General features: G+C 34.1%; 1 protein-coding gene and 1 pseudogene across 1 annotated transcript; both read left to right on the top strand.

Annotated features, from left to right (window-relative positions):
* Positions 1-1079: 1079 nt before the first annotated feature.
* Positions 1080-3873, top strand: LOC18027688. Its single transcript, XM_024148119.1, has 5 exons — positions 1080-2277; positions 2462-3066; positions 3155-3481; positions 3572-3734; positions 3850-3873. Exons 1-4 carry the CDS (start codon positions 1101-1103, stop codon positions 3725-3727), a joined length of 2265 nt encoding a protein of 754 aa, XP_024003887.1. The 5' UTR covers positions 1080-1100; the 3' UTR covers positions 3728-3734; positions 3850-3873.
* Positions 3874-19777: 15904 nt separating this feature from the next.
* LOC112081545 lies at positions 19778-20089 on the top strand (annotated as a pseudogene).
* The last annotated feature ends 864 nt before the right edge of the window (positions 20090-20953 follow it).

Here is a 20953-nt window from a genome sequence, read left to right as displayed (position 1 = left end):
CTTCGGGCGACTTCCGGTGAAAAAATTAGGGTTTATCTTGAGAAATAGGCGATTTGATATCCTATTATATACCAAGTGCATGATAGATCACCATATTTCCACAGCATATAAGAATATAAATTTTCCATTATTTTTTTTCTGTTAAAAAGTTTTCCATTATTTTGATCTTAATGAAGGCAAATTAAGAAAACGGAAAAAACATTAGTATTTTAAAACATTTCCTTATTATTTCTACTTCCATATAATTGGTTTTGTCATATTAACAGTAATAATTTTTCCTTCATATTTTTATCCGCATATCCTAATCTAGCTCGAGTATTTTGACGTTTTAGTCATATCAGCATGCATGCATGTTGGTGTTCAAAAAAAAAAAAAACCATATACATTTTTTACTTGAAATAAGAAATCGTATACCAAGAGAATAAATTTATTTGTTAACAGGAAGATAATCTTACAAGTAACAATCATTGACGCATAATTTTATATTAAATAAACTAATATATATTCTACATCCATCCAACTTGTATTAAAAAATAAATGATGTATTTTACCACAAAAAAAGGAAATGATGTATTCATACGTATTTCGGTTAGAATTTGTCATGGGTCTTACCAATGGGCTTACATATCTAAAAGCCCAAAATAAAGAAAACTGAGCAATAAATGCAAAAAACTGAGAAATAACGGGGTTTAACCTGCAAATTTAAGTAAAATATAATGATCAAAAATCTCAAAAGTGTGTAAGAAGAAAAAAGAAGAATCTTTGAAAAACATGTATGCAACTAACTCCCTCGTTTTCTATTTTGTCTTCCACGCACGATCCGATCCGTACATAAAAACATTCCCTCCCGACCATGCCGAAGTTACTAAAAAAGAAAACATTTCTAAATCTGCAAAAAAAAAAAACCCTCCAAAAATCAAATTACTTTTTGACTGGTCATCGTTTCAAAGGTAAGCTTGACCTCTCTTATTTGGCTTCTTCTTTCTTCCTCTTCATCAAATTTTGATTTTTTTTTTCCTTTTCAACAGTTTAATTTAATGATTCTGAGTTTCAGGGTTGTTTTGTTTGAGCAGTAGAAGAAGAAGGAAGAAGTTGAAACAATGGGAATTGATGGTAAAGATGTCTGTGTGATCGTCTGGAAAATCATCAGATTCTCGACGAATACAACTTTCAGATACGTAAAGAGATATCCACTTGCTTCTGCTGTTTCAACGTTTATGATCCTCCTGTACACTTTTCTTCCTCGTGTTTTCTATCTCATGCTCTGTTCTTCACCGTTGATAGCTTGCGCTTCGTTTTACCTCCGGAATCATCTGATTTCAAAGATCGGCGATGATTCCTCGGAGGAGGTAAAGAGAACGAATCGTGGGTTATCCTCGGATTCGCGAGAGCGATCTGTTTCCGGTGAGGGAAGAACAGAGGCGGCTGAGTTAAAACACCAACGAAGTGTTCGACGAAATGCCAGAAGGAAAGTTGAGGAGGTTGGGAAAGATTGGGATTCGTCTCAGGCTAGCGAGGACGAAAGAGGAAAGGTTATTCTGACGACTCTCTACGGAGAATTACCACCGGAGAAAACAATCACTCCTGATCTGGAGACATTCAAGAGAGAAAGGTCATTGCTTGTGGCAGAAGAAAGCTTCGTTGAGTCTAACCTGGACAACGAAGGATACGTTGTTGTCGTGGATCCAATGGAGAACATAACAAGTGCTGGTGATGGTGAAGCTGAAGTAGATTACTCATCATCATCAGAAGAAGAGGAAGAAGAGGAAGAAGAAGAAAAGGAAACAAACACGGTCGTAGTAGCGTGGACAGAAGATGATCAGAAGAATTTGATGGATCTTGGGGCATCTGAGATCGAGCGAAACAAGAGGCTAGAGAATTTGATCTCTAGAAGACGATCAAGGAGACTGTTCCTATTTGCAGCTGAGAGAAGCCTGATGGATATGGAGGTTCCTCGGATTTGTGTTGGTCGAAACTATTACGGTTTGGATAAAGAAAACTACGAAATCGATGGACTTGTCATGCCTGGCTCTGCACCTTCCGTTCTATTACCGAGAAGAAACCCTTTTGACCTTCCTTATGACCCACATGAAGAGAAGCCGAACCTGACAGGAGATAGTTTCCATCAAGAGTTTGCAGAAGCTAACCCTAAAGACATCTCCTTTTGCCGCCACGAGAGCTTCCATCACAGAATCTTCCCGTCAGAATCTCAAAAGGATTCCAATTTGGCGTCTTTGTGGAGAAAGACAGTTGATGGTAGGCCTAAGCCACTGCAAGGTATATGCTCTTCTTCTATTAAAGGTTAGATTTTGACTGAAACAGAGGAACTAGCTCTGCTTTTATTGCGCTAATAAGCCTCTTGGAAGAAGCTTCTGTAACTGTCTTTACTAGTTTTGTTGTTGCAAAATGCAGATCAAGATTATGAATTCTGTATTTCATAGTTTTTTTCTTGTTGATTTAGGTAGCGACGATCTACTTCCTCTAATGGAAGAAAGAGATCTTACAAGAGAAATGATGGAGGCAGGGGAGGTACGTGTAGAGACTGATTCCATTAGAAACGATGATAGTGACTCGAACACGACGCTTTCTCCACGAGAAAGAGAGAAAGATTTCAATGTCTCTGACCAATCAGATGCTTCTGAAACATTCTGCAAACGAAACGAGCGTGTTGGAAGATCTCTTGCGGGTTTAGTGCCTAGAAGCAACGGTTCGAGCTCACTAGCGACTGCGAGGCAAAGATATATGGAGCATTTCGGTTACAGCACAAGGAAAAGTCATATGGTGACACATTCCGTTGACTCTGACCTTCAAGTTGAGGTTTCTGAGATCGGATCACCTCCAACTTCAGTTGATGGGAATGATTCCTCTGATGAAGAGAGATCTTTGTTTATATACGAGTCGGAGATCGGAAATGGAATGGGTTTTAATGGTGGGGAATCTGAAATCTTACCTGTAGGGAAAGTTGATCAAGATCTAACTGAAACAGAATCTTTAGCATCTCCAGAAATTGAAGAAGCAAAGCCCATGGTTACTCACCTTGATGAAGTTCTCTGTCAAAGAGCAGAGGTCAGTTCATGTTTCATGCAAATGGCTAAGTTTTTTTCTTGAAAGTGTTACGATTTTGAACATAACTTTGCAAATCTTTTTATCTCAGGAGTTGAAGAAACTTCCCGAGAACTCAGCTGATGAGATAAAGATTAGTTATGACTCTGGCGAACGTGAACCATCAGAGAGGACTGATCAAGAATCTGAAGAAACGTGTGAGAGAAATGACGAAGAAGAAGTGCAACAAGTTGCAGAAGCTGAAGCTTCTAATGTAAATCATCTTGGAGCCTCTGAAGAATCTGCTACTTCTCCAAGATCAGTATTACGAGACATGTTAGCTTTAAGCCAGACTCATTCTGAGGATATGGATCATACATCAGATGGTCAGCTGCGGAATGTGGATCCACCTGCAGAATCATCTCATAATCAAATAGATGTAAAAATTGAATTCCGTAATCCAAAATACACTTCCTGTATAAGTACATACATGTAGTTGGTTTGACATGTGGATTTGTTTTGTCTATAGCAGGAACATTCTGAGCCAACTGAGAAAACTACAGTAGAAACCGTTTGTTCGGTTGCCACAAGAACAATTCAGGAGAAGCAAGAGGTTAAATCTGAAGAAGACCATAAATCTGCAGAAGGATTCAAAAACAATCAAACCGATGATGGTGTTAATTGATGAAATGGTAAGCTCAGACTAAGCTGAGTTCGAAACTCAAGAAGAGTCATACTAGCTTTGGTTCTAATTGTTACAAGGAACATAATCTGATTATCTTCCTTTGTTGTCCGATTCTGATGCAGAGGATTAATCCCATTCTTTACGGAAAAGAGAACCAATTCATCTTGGTTTATAGAATCAAAGATATAGCTGCAGAAACCACTTTTACAGGTGCTACTGTGAGTATACAATACAAACAAATGATAAAATGTAATGATAACATCTTTTGTAGATAGGAATTTTATGTTTGTGTTCATCAAATGTATGTTTTATACAGAAATATACTGAGAGAGTGTGTAGGTTTCTTGTGTGTGTGTTTTGCTTCCTTAGAGCGCACGGCAGTTGAGGAGATCCTCTTAATCATGTTTGTCTTCTTCGACTATTTTTGCGTGCTTAATTAATTACAGCGGTGATTTCTCTTTAACTTTGTATAAGGTAAGAAAAGAAGTAAAACGGTATAGGTAAGACTTTATTCCTAAACTCAATTTCAGTGCTAGTTTTTTTTAGTTTAATGATACTTTATTACAAAAATCAAAATATCAAAAAGTTTTTAACACTTAGAAAAAAAAATCATCAATAGAGATCCAAAATAAATAGGGGTGGCCAATCCAAGTTTTGGGTTGGGTTTCTTAGATTTTGGATTGAGTTTAGGTTATTTGGTTTGAGAATTATTTGACCAAATTTGATCTACATAGAATTTGGATCAAATTTTTTAAGTTTTAGATCAAGTTTGGATTATTTGGATAATTTGATCCAAAATAGACTTATATCTAGTTTTCTTTGGATTATTTAGATCTTATATTAAATTGAGTTATTGAATGTTTATAAAATAACTAGAAGTCGCAGGCCAAAAAGTTTCATTGAAACGTAAAATAAAATTTTATGTCATAAATCAAAAATAATTAGATCAAGAAGTTAGATACATACAAAATTAAAATAAAGCTAACCTATAAAAATAATCCCTCTCTAACATTAAAAATTTTAAAATCAATACTAATAAGTGTATGAAATCAATAAACACAAACTAAAATAAGATTAATATGAATTATTCATCTTTTTCTCTTTTTATATTTTATTTTTTTTTCTCTATCATTTTTTTTTGTTTTTTTTCTTCTTCACTTTCTATGTTTTTTTTTTACTTTTATTCTGCTGATTTTTCTTTTTTCACGTTTTCTTCTTCTTCTCCACATTTTTTCTTTTTTCCTCTCATACATTTTTTGATTTTCTTCTCTTCCAGGTTTATTTCATTTCTTCTTCTTCTTCAATGTTTTATTATTCTTTTTCTTCTTTTTTTTTCTTTTCCTTTTTCATTGCCATCGTCTTCTTCGTTATCATCGACTTTCTATTCTTCTGGTGTTTTTCGGCTTTTAACTCATCTTCATATTCTTCTACTTTCTCCAATTCCTCATCTTTTAAGGTTTCATCCAATTTTTTCTCTTCCCTATCTTCTTCTTCTTCTACTTTGTCTTCTATTTTATTTTATTTTTCTCCTTCAACAGATTCTTATTCCTCTTCTTCCAATTATTCTTCCTCTCTCTAAATTCTTCATCATATTTTAAAGATCTTTGTCTTATCTGTCTTTTTACTCCTCTCATGGTTTATATTTTCTCCTTTTTAGTTTTTTCCTTATAATTTTAGGTCTTTTATCGTTATTTGTTTTCAAATTGTTTTTCTATATTTTCTTCATCTTTTTTTTTTTACTTCTTATTCATCTGATTTGTCTTCGTTTTTTCATCATATTCACCTTTTCTACTTTGTCTTCTTCATCTTCTAGTTTTCTTCCATTTTATTATTTTTTTTCTTTCACTTCCTCTACTATCTACTGGTTTTCTTTATTACTTCTTCTTCTGATTATCTTTTTTCTTCTCCAATTGGTCATTTAATTTTTTTTGTTCATCGTCTTCGACCTATCCGAGTATTTTTTTTATCTTACTTGTTCACCGTATTATTTTTTGTTCACATTATCGTTGTTTTCTTATTCTTCTCCTTTTTCTTTATTTTTTAGCTTTTCTATTCTTTGTTTTTTCCTTCTTATCTTTTATTGTTTTTGACTATTTTTTCTTATGTATTGTATTAATCTTCTTTGACTTCTTGATTTTTTTTCATTCGGTTTTTTCTTCGTTTTTTTCTGTTTGATTTTTTTTTGTTTTATTTGTCTGCCCCTTATTCTTTGTTTTATTTTATGGTCTTTGTATTCTCTAAATTCTTATTCTTCAACATCTTCTACTATTCTTCTTTTGGTTTTATTAGCCGTTTTTATCTTCTGCTTTTTACTTCTTCTTTGTCATTTTTGTCTTATCCAACTTTTTTTTCTTTCTAATTTTTGTTTGTCCTTTTCGCATCTTTACTTTCTTCTTTTTTATTTTCTTTTTCATCGTCGGGTTTTCATCTTCTTATACTTTATTTTCTTCATCTACCATTTTTGTTCTTATTTTTCTTTCAGTTTTCTTCTTCAAATTTGAGTTTTTCATCTCCTTATCATTTTTGTTTTTCACTATTTTGTGTTACCCATCTTGATCTTATCGTTCATGGTCTAGGACTTTTTGTTAATTTTTTCCTCATTTTTTACGTTTTCGTCAACTTTATGTTCTTTTGTATGTTTCAGTTTATCTTTTTCTCTTCTTTTTCTACTTCGTTTTTCCTTTTTTCCCTTTTTCTGTTTTCTTTTGTTGGTTTTTTCCTCTGCGTTCTGCTAGAGTATTTGGCATCTCTTACATTATTCCAAAAATAAGCAGAATTCAGAAAGCCATCTTTAAAACAAGCAAAAAAAACAAAAGATTTAAAACCTGTTCATTAGACAATGAAGATGATTTATGATATGTTGACATGGTTTTAATTACGTTAAGTAAGGAAGAATAACTGACAACACATAACAACAACATATAATCGAGGAACACTACTACTGGTACTGAAAAAACGGAAAAAACAATAGAAAAAACGAAAAATTGATTTATAAAAAATAAAGACGGTAAACAATACAACAAAAAGCCGACTAATATAAAAACCAAACCACAATTGAGCTTAAGATACATTTAAAAAAGTAATATATTTATATGTAGCTCTCAACTTAAGCTAGGATTTCCCACATTACATGTACATTTTTTTTCAGATAATCTCGCTCAACAGATAATCCGATTAACGAATAAAGGGGAATTAAAAAGATTTTATTAATGAATAAAGTGGAATTAGTTACCTAGATAGAATGAGAGACCTTATAGCGAAAAATTTACTTTGCATATATTATATATGATATGATTCTAAATGTTTTATTTGATTAAATTCTAATTTTTTAATTTTTGTTATTTTCAATTTTAAATATTTTTTGATTAAATTTCGATTTTTAATAATTTTTATTAAATTTAAATATTTTTTTATTAAATTTCGATTTTTAACAGTTTTTTATTAATTTACGATTTTTAATATTTTTATTTAATTACGATTTTTAATATTTTTATTTAATTATAATTATTAATATTTTTTAATTAATTTACAATTTTTAATAATTTTGTTATTAAAATTAATTTAAAAAATATAAGAAGGAGTAAAGGGTAATTAACCATCCTAAAATTGAATGAGAGCGCTTTAACTCAAATTTTACTTTGCTTATAATATATATGATTTACTTTGCTTATAATATATATGATAACATATAAAATAATTTTTTAATGTTAATTGCAATATTTTTTTATAAAAAATCTAGAAATAAAACAAAACCATTATTTGATATTGTAAAATATAAAATCGAGAAATGAAACAAAATCATTATACTATCTCAAAGGTGAGTGTTATTTGGGTTATTTGAGTTATTTAATGACCAATCCAAATAACCCAAAACCAAATTAGTAGACTTAAATAAGTTTTTATAAAAGCTCATATCCAAACTAAATGAGTTAAATTGGATTGGATTAGGCTGGTTTGGATTGGATTTCTTGGATTGGCCACCCCTAGAAATAAATAACAACAATTTTTTGGCGAATGTATTTGTGACATCCAAAAATTTCATTAAAGGCAATTCCGACTTTCTGCGATCAGATCTAGGATTTTTTTTTCCATTCTATAAAAAGATAGAGACCGCGGCAGAGAGGAAACAAAGATCAGAGCGCCAAAGCCCTGCCGGAATGACGCTTGACCAGCCACATCAAAACACTTCGAAGAATAAGCTATTACAGCAACCTAGAAGGCTGATCCGACGTGTTCTGGCGTGAGAGATAATCGGGTGGTCAAACCAGATCGGGTGATTCTAGACCCTCATATCTAGCTATAGCCGCAAACGAATCATTATTTAGAGTTGTCTTCTAAAAGTTATGAGTGTTTTCCCGAGCCATATTTGCAAAGATTCGATCCGCGAGCAGCCAATTTGCGATGCCTTTTGCCAGCGATCCAGGGAGTTACAGACAACGATCTACATACTGGTGTGAAGATCTTCAATCCAGCTTTCCATATCAATCTTCCGATACCCATTCCAAGCTGTGACAAGAAAGTTATGATCGTTTTTATGTTGGATGTCAAATCTGTCCGAATGTGAACTATATTCGTTATTCATCATCAAGTAGCAAAAGTGAGGCGGGACTTGTGGATCTGTAGGTTGTCTTAGACATAGTTGTATATGTGTGTGCTGAACCTAGAATTAGAGATTGATTGGTAATTAAAACGAACATGAATGACTTTTTGAGAACTGTTGTATATATTGTTGATTGGTGTTAGTCTAAGCGTGTTAGAGCGCATGGTTGATTCCGGCCTATGAACGGATTGCTTGATGGTCTTCACGAAGGATGTTTAGCGAAGTGGGATCATGGCTGGAGCATACACAGAGGAAGTATGGCGAGTACAAGGGCTGAAGGGCCATGGGCGGAGGTAGTGCACGCCGAATGGAGTCACGTGCCCCCTACTAATTTTTAATTTTTTTAAATAATTTAGGTAAATTTAATTAAACTATTTTGAATTTAGTGGTAAAAATAAAAGTTTGCCTCCAACTAAATTTTTTGTTTCTTGTTTATAAAATGATACCCCCAACTAAATTTATTTCTAGATCAGCCACTGTCAGGGCCTGTGAGATTTGTGGCTGACGAGTCACCAGGTTTAAATAGTGTGACGTTCTCGTGAGTGGGAACTTTTGTGCTAGGTTTCTGTGTACTTGTGAAAGATTATGAGTGTTGTTTGTCTAATCTTAGGTTAAGTAAACATATATGTGGTTATGTTTAATTCTTCGTATAGACCAAGTGGGCAGGTAGGATCGTTCTCACTGAATATCTTCAAAATGCTCACCCTTTTTTTTGTAAGTGTTGTTTAAAAGATAATTTTGGTGTGGAGTGCAAATCAAATTATCCAATAGGGTTTTTCTGGTTTAGAGTGTCTCTGACTAAAGATTCTCTTCCAATTTTGTTTTTGGGCTGATTAAATCTCCACTGAAATGATATTTATAGAAAAAAAAACATCTATCTAGACTAAATTGACAACAACTACCGATTTCATTTTATTGCTTCAATAGAAACTTTTAAGATTACTGTTCCAAATAATCGATTAATTGGGAATATATATTAAACCATCTTTTCCGAGTATCCATAGTTTGCGACAAGAAATTTATTAACATCGAATACACTATTAACGATTGAAGTCGGGAAGAACCGCTGCCACCATCCGCTTCTACTATCAATTACCTCTTTGAAAAAGTTCAATTGACATGAACTTTTGTTTTCCCAAATTCATTGGATAAATCTATGAAAAAAATAGTTAAAAACTTTGCCATATTAAAAATAAGTTGAGAAAAACTGAACAAATCAAAAGAAAAATAATAAAAGAAAACCAATCAAACCGATGTCGGAACTGTAGAAGCCTCTGGGCTCTGTAATTTCAGTGTAAGTTACAATAAGAAAGTTAAACATGCTAGTTGTTTGGTCATATGCAGTTTTTTGTTTTTTTTTTGGGTCGAAATGGTCACATGCAGTTTATATAACAATTTAAAATAAACCTTTTTATAGAGTAAGTGAGTAACCTCTAAAATATTTTTATGATTAATATTTTAATTATTTTTGGTTAAAATAATCAAAAATATATGTTTTTGATGTTCTTATGATGGTTTTTTGGACAATATCTTTTGCTCTGTTTTAATAAAGAGCTTCAACATGTAAATTTTAACAAGTGACATGTCGAAGAAACTCTTAGAAACATGGTTTTGGGCTGGTTTTCGCATTACTTCATTTTGTTGGGTTTTTATGATTCAATTTTGTTTCATGAGCGAGAAAAGTTACTTAGCCATTGGGCTAGGTATATATATATATTTTTTAAATAGTACTACATACTGTAATTGTTCACGCATGCGTGGATTGTGTATGTGTGATCTTCTATTGTTTTTTGTTTGATTAGTTTGTGATAAATAAATTATGTTTGATATTCTATATTTAAAATAGACTTTACATTTTATTTTTACATTTTACTTCAGTTTACATTTAATTATATGTGAATGGTAGATGTACCGTTAATATTTTAGTCACCAGCCAAAGCAGCTTAATTGTTATTTCAATTGTTTTAGTTAAATCAATATGATGCTATTCAAAATTTAGTAGTATTTTCGAATTCTACTAAAATGCATAATTTTATTCTTCTACAAAATGGTATGTTTTGCATAAGAAAAAAATCACTCAGTTATAGAACATCGTATTCATTTACTTTCAACAATGTTAAGTACTTATGAAATCAAAAAAATATATTAAATTTTTATTAAACACTAAAACATACTACAAACAAAAATATAAATATATATGAAAAAATGGAAATAGCATTATCTACCATTAATCCAACAAACCAGACATGAAAAATTATAGGATAAGTATTTTAAATATAAAAAATGAGAAAACTTATTTATAAATTATATTATGAAAGAAATATTTTTGAAAATACAATATTGGGAGACCAGCAAATCAGAGGGCAACTCCTCCATATGTGGTATCAATGGGCAACTCCTTCATTCGTCTCTCCAGCTTCTCCAAGGCACTCAACTCCATTCAGCTCATGTGTCGCTAACAATGTGTATATTATTTTTGTTTTCTCAAACTTACCAATGGTTATAGCATATTTTTTGCTTGAGAGAAATATTTTATTACATATTGATTGGCATGAGTTTAATGAATTCAAGTTGGTCTAATATTGTGCAGTTTAAATGAAATATTTATAATTTAATGGAATGCATTCATAAAATAAGAGAAAATCACATTTTAAATCTTTATGGATGAAAAAGTAGCACTTTAAACCTTTAATAACTAATAATCAAAGATAAATAAACTTCCATAAAATGTTGTGCTTCTCTAAGCACAAAACTTGCGAAATTGTTTAAACTGAAAAACCTTTATCTCTTCTAAAATGGTCTTATTGAACTAACACATGACCGATAAAAATAAAGCAAAATATAGCAAAGCAAATCTTCTTCATCTTCTTACTGCCACGTTCGTTCTTCCTTCGGGAATATCTACAAAGAAAAAAACATGAATATATTTATAACAAGAAAAACCAACTAAAACCTGATGAAATGAAATAACATAATCATATATCTCTATCACCATGAAGTCGGTGACCAAGCTCTTAGCAGTCCGAATGAACCCCAAGTCCTCACGCTCGACTTTGCCCGAGTCCTGGAACTCCAAGAATGGGGTCAGATTCTCATCTCGACCTTTACCTGTGAGTAGCATTGTATGCCCAGCTTTTGGAACTTTCCCTCGCAGTTCTTCATTAGTTGGAGAGCTAGGTATCCTGGAGACACCAGACTTTTCTCAATAAAAGCTTCTAGTACAACTTCAAATTCATCAGAGGTTACAAACAAAGCATCACTATAGTAGTGCACATTTTTGGGTTTTTACTTCAGCACAACGTCTTCCTAAATAAGCAAACAAACAGTGGATGGATGAGTGTTTCGATAGCTAAAAACTAGTAACAAGAAACAGACAGAATCACAATATTTACCACATAAGAACTCTCAGTATGATTAAGATATGGGCTTACTTGTAGAAATAGCGTGATATGAGTTTTTTTTTTTCACTTGAAAACGAGAGGTCTTTTGCAATAAACATAATTTAGGATAATAACAATAACCCAACATATAGTAAGGGACATGATAACTGCCAGGAATAATACACATAGATTAGTCAAAAAAACAAGTAGCAAAAAAACATTAGTGATACTCAGAAAATGAAATGAAGGGCCTAAGTGGCACCTTTGGATTTTCAAAATCCAAGCGTTCATTGCAATGAAGATGGCAATAAATGAGTATTCATTGTCATCATCCGATTCAAGGTCCTCATTATTCTTAATATATATAATGAAGCAATTTTTTTAGCATCTTCATAAGTGGTCAACGTTTGAAACCTGAAATTACAGCACCTTTTTGGGATGACCTTTAAAATTTCAACTTTTCTCGAGATTAGACAAGTAGCTAGAGATGTTATCTTAAGTGCTCTATATTCACACATTGTTTGGTGTGGAAATTATCATGTTGCCGAAGAATCTTTTACCCTAGCTCAGGAATGAGGTCCGAATTCGTCTCTTTAACCTCAGTGGTTTCACCTTCATCAAACTGCATACAGTTTTCAGCTACAACATCAAGATACCCCTTACATTTGCCAAAAACTTCATCTGACCCAGCCTCCTTTAGCATCTTGGATAGAGACTTCAATTTTGCTTCCATCAACATTTTAACACTATACAAGTTCTTAAACTTCTCTTCTCTCTCCTTAAGACGTTTTTTCTCTTCAAAGGGATCATAGGCTCTTGATTTTTCTTTTGCTTCTTTGTTTTCTTTCGAAGTTTGTTTGCTTATCAAAGTCGGTTTGCTCGTTCCTTTTCCTCAGAGTCGTCTCTTGAAGAAAACATGGCATTACCCTAAACATGGCGTGATATCCAAAGTCACATGCAGTTTATATTACAATTTAAAATAAAATTTTTGTAGAGTAAGTGAGTGACCTCTAAATTTTTTTTATGACTAATGTTTTCATTTTTTTTGGTTAAAATAACCAAAAATATATGTTTTTGATGTTCTTATGATGGTTTTTTGGGCAATAGCTTTTGCACTGTTTTAATAAAGAGCTTTGACATGTAAAGTTTAATAAGTGACTTAATAAAACCAAACATGGTTTTGGGCTGGTTTTCACATTACTTCTTTTCGTTTATTCAATTTTGTTTCATGAGGGAAATATGTTTATTACATATTGATTGGCATGAGTTGAATGAATTCAATTTGATCACATATTGTGCAGTTTAAATGAAATATATATTATTTAATGATTAAGATATAAGCTTACTTGTAGAATTAGCGTGATATGGGTTTTTTTTTTCACTTGAAAACCATAGATCTTTTACAATAAACATAATTTAGGATTAATTTAGGATGATAACGATAACCCTAAATATAGCAAAAAACATTAGTGGTAGTTAGAAACATCTTCCTTCCATCAATCTTCCATTCCACCTATGAAAAATGAAATGAGTATTCATTGTCATCATCAAATTCAAAGGGCTCCTTCTTGTTAACATATATATAGGAAGCAACTTTCTTAGCATTTTTATAGGTGGTCAACGTTTGAAATCTGATATTATAATACTTTTTTGGGATCACTTTTACAATTTCAATTTTTCCCGAGACATTGGAAACACATCAGGAAATATAGTAATTATTTTTTCGCGTTTCAAAAGACAAGTATTAACTAAAAAAGACATCTTAAGTGCTTCATAATTATTCACGTATGAAAAATAAGTAGAATATGGTTTCAAACCGAACCAAATCGAACCATACAGGTTGACAAAAACTTCAACCGATTGATTGATGTATAGAATATGGTTTGGTTTGGGTTGGTTTAAGTTCAGTTGGTTTGATTAATTTGGTTTAATTTGGTTATTTTGTCCACCGAACATTTTCTAAAATCAAATTCAAACCAAAACCACAACAAGAGAAGCCATTTATACAGTTCACTTAGAATGTGAGAAACTTTTTTTATGGGAAACCGCTTGTCGGGACCAATCTGGACTTTGATACTATATTAAAAACTATAGACTTCCGATTTAAAATTGTTGTTTCTGGTGACAAAGATAAACTAGGGTATAGTGGGCTTCATTAGGTCATGGGCTTACGCGGATTCACTTTGAGGGTATGGTACAGTTTCCTGATAGGCATGGAAAAAGGAAAAAGGAAATCCTTTTTCTAGTGGATTTGGGAGTCGGGTTTTTTTGAGGCTATAAATATAGGGCTTAAGGGTTTGTAATTATTCATTTACACAATTAATAATAAAACCCTAAACGGGTGTTTGCCTGAATTTGCGATTTCTTTCTAAGTTTTATTGCTTTCTTCGTGCTTGATTCACAACAAGTGGTATCAGAGCCTTCGGTTTTTCCGTGAATTGTCATGACGAAAGGAATCTTTCTGAAGTTCGATATACCTAGATTCGATGGGAAGGGAAATTTCGGGTTATGGCAAAGTCGAGTCAAGGATCTGCTCACGCAGCAGTGTATGAAGAAGGCGTTGTTAAAGAAGAAACCGGACAAGATCGAGCAGGATGATTGGGACTATATGCAGGATCAAGCTGTTTCAACGATTCGACTTTGTCTCTCCGACAACATTACAAATCAAGTGATTAACATCACGACTTGCAAGGAGATGTGAGACAAGTTGGAGAAGATGTACATGTCAAAATCGTTATCCAGCAAGCTGTATCTGAAACAGAAATTATTTGGGCTGAAGATGGCAGAGGCGATCTTATTGCTCATATTAACAATTTCAACCAAATCATTGGAGATCTTACGCGTGTGGATGTGAAAATTGAGGACGAGGATAAAGCCATGATTCTGCTGTGTTCTCTTCCTCCTCAGTTCGAGACGTTGGTGACAGCAATTACAGTCGATAAATCGACTATATCGCTGGAGACGGTTTGTACTTCGGTGCAATCTCATTGGGAAAGGCGGCAAAATACTACCGTGGGTGACAAGTCTCAAGGTGATGGTCTGTACGTGAGTAGCAACCAGCAACGAGGAAGGCAGGAAAAGAAGCAGGATGGAAGTAAAAGGGACAAGTCGAAGTCTAAACCAGGAAAAAATTCGATGTGCTTTGGTTGTGGTCAGAAAGGCCATTATCGAAGGGATTGTACGAACAAGAAACAGAACGGTGGATCTGGTTCTGCAAACGCAGTTCAGAAGGAGGATTCAGATGACAGTATAGGCGATTTGTTGGCTGTGACATCTGGTAATCACACAGACTCTCGGATCCTAGATACAGGTGCATCATTCCATATGACTCCTCACAGAGAATGGTTTGAGACGTACAGGGCTGGGAATATGGGATCTGTTCAGTTGGCAAACGACATGTCATGCGGTGTCGTTGGTACTGGAGAGATCAAGTTCCGTATGCATGATGGCATCATCAGAACATTGACTGATGTTAGGCATGTTTCAGGAGTGAAGAAAAATTTGATCTCTTTGGGGATTCTTCAAAGAAACGGATTCAGACTCAGAGGTGATGAAGATGAAGATGTGTTGAAGGTCTGTAAGGGTTCTTAGGTGGTGATTAAAGGAAAGTTGACAGCTGGGAACGTCTATAAGATGTTAGGGAGTGTAGTTGTAGGTGGAGCTGCAGCTGCTGTGTCTGAATCCGATTGCACAACTCTTTGACATATGCGTCTGGGGCATATAAGAGAGCATGGGTTGTTTGAACTCCATAAAAGGGGTCTGGTCTTCTGGACGGGTTAAAGAGTTGCAAGATGGATTTCTGCAAGTTCTGTGTGATGGGAAATCAGTCCAAAGTTTCGTTCAAGACAGGACAACACACGACAAAGGGTCTTTTAGACTATGTTCATTCCGATGTGTGGGGTCCAACTCGGGAACAGTCATTGGGAGGGTCTAGGTACTTTGTCATCTTCATTGATGATTTCTCCAAGAATGTTTGGGTGTACTTTATGAAGCAGAAATCTGAAGTTTTTGCAAACTTCAAGGTTTGGAAGGCTGAAGTAAATAACCAGGTGGAGAGAAAGGTTAAGTATCTGAGATCAGATAATGGCACAGAGTATACTGACGGGAGTTTCAGAAGTTCTGTGAGGAGCATGGCATTCAAAAACACTTCATTGTCAAGAAAACGCCTCAGCAAAACGGTGTCAGTGAAAGGATGAACCGAACAATTGCAGAGAAGGCAAGATGTTTGAGGTTGAATGCAGGGCTTCCTAAGCAGTTCTGGGCAGATGCAGTAAACATGGCGGTCTACCTCATCAACAGGTCGCCTAGGAGTTCCTTAGAAGGGAAGGTCGCTGAAGAGATTTGGACTGTGACAGATATTGATCTGTCAAACTTGAAGATATTTGGATGTCCAACTTACATGCTGGTTCCAAGTGACGAAAGATCAAAACTGGATTCAAAATCTAAGAAGGGCATATTTCTGGGTTTTGGAAAAGGTGTGAAGGGCTTCAAGTTATATGATCCTGTTGATAAAAAGAGGGTATTCAGTCGAGATGTGGTCTTTGATGAGCAATATATGGTGCAGCAGGCGAAATCAGATCGAGTTCCTGTGATCATTGAGACTGAAACGGATTCTGGTACATCACAGGATGAGTCTAGTGAGACTAGACTAGCAGCAGGACGTGATGGGCAACCTGTTGAGGTGGAGTAGGACGTTCAACATGGAAAAGCAGAAGAGAGTTTGGCACTTCAAAGACCAAGACGTATCATTAAGCCGCTTGAAAGATTAGGGTTTGAAGACATGGCGAGTTATGCTCTGATGGTTGGCTCAGGTGATCCAACAAATTTTAGAGAGGCTATCTCAAGCCTTGAGAAAGATTTCTGGATTGGAGCTATGACAGAAGAGAATGAGAGCCTAGACAGAAATCAAACATGGGATCTAAGGCCTTTACCAAAAGGCAAGAGGGCAATAGGATGCAAGTGGGTTTTCACGGTAAAATCTGGGATGTCTGAGAAGGAACCAGTTAAGTACAAGGCAAGATTGGTGGCAAAGGGTTACTCACAGAGGAAAGGGGTTGATTATGACAAAATATTCTCCCCAGTAGTTAGACACACTTCTATTCGAGTTGTGATGAGTTTAGTAGCGAGCTGGGATTTCCATCTTGATCAGATGGATGTAAAGACAGCATTTTTTCATGGAGATCTGGACGAAGAGATTTATATGGAGCAACCAGAAGGGTTTGTGAAACCAGGAGAGGAGAAGCTTGTGTGCAGACTTAAAAAGTCTCTGTATGGATTGAAGCAAGCTCCTAGGCAATGGTACAAACGTTTTGACTCCTACATGGTGAAGATTGGCTACAAAAGTTGTGAGTATAATTGCTGCGTCTATGTAAGGTATCTGGACGACCATTCTCCCATATACCTACTGCTTTATGTTGATGATATGCTCATTGCTGCGAAAGATATGGAGGATATTGATAAGCTGAAATAGTTGTTGAAGAATGAGTTCGATATGAAGGATCTTGGTGCTGCAAAGAAGATCCTTGGGATGGAAATTCGCAGAGAAAGAAGCTCTAGGAGATTGTGGCTTTCTCAAAAAGGCTATATTCAGAAGATTGTAGACAGGTTTGACATGAAAGATACAAAGATAGTGTCTACACCTTTGGCGATGCACTTCTTACTTTCAGCGATGCAGTGTCCTAAGTCTGATCAAGAGATCAGAGATATGTCGAAGGTTCCTTATGCAAGTGCAGTTGGCTGTTTGATGTATGCTATGGTGTGCACTAGACCTGATTTAGCACAAGCAGTTAGTCACATGGATTTTCAGGTACTTAAAGGGTACAAGCGATCTTGGGCTTATGTTTGGTAGTCAAGAGTGTGGCTCAGTTGTAGGATATGTGGATTCAGATTATGCTGGTGATCTAGACAACAGAAGATCTACTACAGTATATGTCTTTACTCTTGCTGGAGGTCCTATTTGTTGGACATCTGTGCTGCAATCTGTTGTGGCAATGTCTACCACAGAAGCTAAGTATATGGCAATGAGAGAAGCAGCTAAGGAGTCACTTTGGGTCAAGGGACTTGTGACAGAATTGGGTGTTGATCAAGGTGGAGTTCAGCTATACATCGACAGCCAGAGTGCGTTGTCTCTAGCCAAGAACAAAGTCTGTCTATCATGCAAGGACGAAGCACATTCATGTCAGATTTCATAAGATCAGAGAGTTGTCTGCATCTGGAGAAGTCTTGTTGGAGAAGGTGCACACGTCAGAGAATGCAGCTGATATATTGACCAAGCCCGTTACTGTGGAGAAGTTCAAGCATTGCTTGGATTTGCTCCATGTCTTCAAGTGCTGAAGAAAAAGAAATCCCCCCGGAAGTGATTGGAGTTTGAAGGTGACTTTATGGAGATTCTTTGTCAAGGTGGAGATTGTTGTTTCTAGTGACAAAGATAAACTAGGGTCTAGTGGGCTTCATTAGGTCATGGGCTTACGCGGATTCACTTGGGGGGTGTGGTACGGTTTCCTGATAGGCATGGAAAAAAGAAAATCCTTTTTCTAGTGGGTTTGAGAGTCGGGTTTTTTGAGGCTATAAATACAGGGCTTAAGTGTTTGTAATTATTCATTCACACAACTAGTAATAAAACCCTAAACGGGTGTTTGCCTCAATTTGCGATTTCTTTTTAAGTTTTATTGCTTTTTTCGTGCTTGATTCACAACAAAAATCAACTTAAAATCATTTGGCAATTTGATCCATAAATCTTAAATAGTTGTTAAGAATTATCTCTACTTTCCATGTGGGATTTTTTCTAACATTCTAATAGCTTTTGCTCTGTTTTAATAAAATAGTATTTTCAGAGTTATTTTATTAAGTGCATATCGAAAAAAACTCCTAGAAACATGGTTTTGGGCTGGTTTTGCAATACTTCATTTCGTTGGGTTTTTTATTATTCAACTTTGTTTTTCTCATGAGCGAAAAAGGTTACTAACCATTGGGCTAGGCCCTGTAATACTCTTAAAAAAAATTATTGTTAGATTTTGATTGAAAGGATTTTCTAGCTTTTTAATATATAAAAAGATGGATTTTTGTAAGTTTTTAATGCATTTTTTTACTATTAATGATATCAAATCCGAATTTTCAAAAGCATTTATTGAATGTTATTGAATTCCTTGACTTACTATTGGTTTAGTGCCATGTGAAATTTTTTAGTGTAAAAATCTATATAAGTTGAACATTAAATTTTTTTCTTAATATGCATGAAGATTTTTAAAAGTATATATCACTAAGAAATTGAAGGAGTGATATATTAAACTTTTCTTTAGCAAAAAAAAAAAGAAACTAAATTAATCAAAGTGATATTTTTTTTGTTATCCCTAATCTCGACATTGATTTTCCGACAATCGTAAGTTACTCAACCAAACTACTGTCCAACAATCAATATGAAAAGCATACTAGGATTTTTTGATGGGTTCAAATTAGCATGGGATAAAGATTACAAATGACTATCAAAAAATTGTTGTAGAGCAGTGTTCTCAATAGTTTCTGAGACTTGTTTCTTACTTGTCTATCTTAGCAGAGCTTACTCTATTAAAATCTTCAAAACATTTCTCTTAATAATGTCCCTACTCAGTCAACTCTATTATAAGATATTTGTGTATCTTTTTAGATATGATAAAAAAATGAATCAAATCGCATTGTTAATGTTAAGTCACACCCAAACAAATTCCATGTACATTTTTGCCGAGTGACTTTGGTCTAGGGGACGCGAAGACGTTGACGACTAAATATCATTATACTATTATTATGGTATGGATCAAGCCACTATTATGGTAACTAAATATCATGATACTACTATAGTAAGTAAATATCTTGATATCTTGATATATTATGGTAACAAATAGTATAATAAACTTTTTAATGATTCTTCTAGTCAAACTTTCTTAAACTTTCCTCACCGATCTTCTATATATAAATAGGAAAGCTCCAGCACACAGCATCTAATACAAACTCTTTTTTTTCACCCAAACACATTTCAGCAATACACAATCCAAACCCACAAAACCAATTCCTTTTTTTTTTTTAATCTTCTCAAAAATGAAACTTACACAAACCAAAGTGATGTTTTTCTTTTCATTCCTAATCTCGGCATTGATTTTCCGACAATCAGAAGCTGCTCAGCCGAACTATTGTCCAACAGATATTATAAAAAGCATACCAAGATGTTTTGATTCGTTGAAATTAGCATCCGATAAAGATTACAGATAGTTATCAAAAGATTGTTGCAGAGCAGTGTTCTCAGTAGTTTCTGATACTTGCCTCTTACTTGTCTATCCTGGCAGAGCTTACCCTCTTAAGATGTTCAAAGACATTTGTCTTAATCATGTCCTTACTGGATCACCTCTATAATAAGATGTTTGTATATCTTTTAATGATATAATCATAAAAGAATGAATCAAACGTATTGTTATTGTGACTTTGGTCTAGTGAACGCGTTCGTTCCATTTGGATTGGAATTTTTATTTTCTGTTAAATTTAATAAAAATGTTTATTCTCATATTTTGTTTGATATCATAAGTTTTCTTCAGTTTTAACAGAGATTTTTTTTATGTTTCGTAAGACCAAATCTATCTCTATGTTTTGACTTTGCACCTTGTATATCTCCATATTGTAATACAAATCAAGTAAAAGTTAAATTGAATACATCCATTAAATTGGATGTATTGGGACTTATTGAGAATATAGAACGAGGTAATAATTTAGGAGAAATCTATTGACTTTCCGGTTCCTGAACAAAGTTTATAATTTTTATGTATATAATAGATATTTCATCGATCCTAACGCGATTAGTGGGTTAAAGATTTTTTTTGTTAAATATTTAACAGAATAATGAAAAATATTGGATCTGTTAAAAAATCTTAGATAAATGTAATAAAATCATTTTTTTTGTCAACAGTCTAAACATTTAGAACGGTTCGACAATCCAAACTGGAGGTACTGAGTTTACGTACATAACATCGATAGGGTAGATCCGAGCATTTTTTGCTAAATTGTCTGCCTTTATATTTTTTACGCATGAGATATGTGAAAATGTGAACCAGTTGAAGCTATTTTTAATCTTCACAACCTCCTCTGTGTATATAGCAAATGCTGATCAATCGTCGGGTGTAGACACCATCTTCACCAAATCCAAACAGTCCGTTGCAAAAGTTACTTCTGTCTTATGGTTTCTTATCATGCACAACATAACCCAAATGAGGGTTTCCATCTCCG

The sequence above is a fragment of the Eutrema salsugineum genome, unplaced genomic scaffold (assembly GCF_000478725.1).
Source record: "Eutrema salsugineum unplaced genomic scaffold, Eutsalg1_0 scaffold_10, whole genome shotgun sequence".
NCBI classification, from domain to species: Eukaryota; Viridiplantae; Streptophyta; class Magnoliopsida; order Brassicales; family Brassicaceae; genus Eutrema; species Eutrema salsugineum.
The sequence above is the reverse complement of the archived record's forward strand: the minus strand, read 5'-3'. Positions and strand labels throughout refer to the sequence as shown.

Bases quoted from the DNA above. Each gene is read 5' to 3' on its own strand.
- LOC18027688 (XM_024148119.1), top strand. From the start codon at position 1,101: ATGGGAATTGATGGTAAAGATGTCTGTGTGATCGTCTGGAAAATCATC. The intron at 2,278-2,461 runs GTATATGCTCTT...TTGTTGATTTAG, and splicing joins TAGGCCTAAGCCACTGCAAG to GTAGCGACGATCTACTTCCT. The intron at 3,067-3,154 runs GTCAGTTCATGT...TTTTTATCTCAG, and splicing joins TTCTCTGTCAAAGAGCAGAG to GAGTTGAAGAAACTTCCCGA.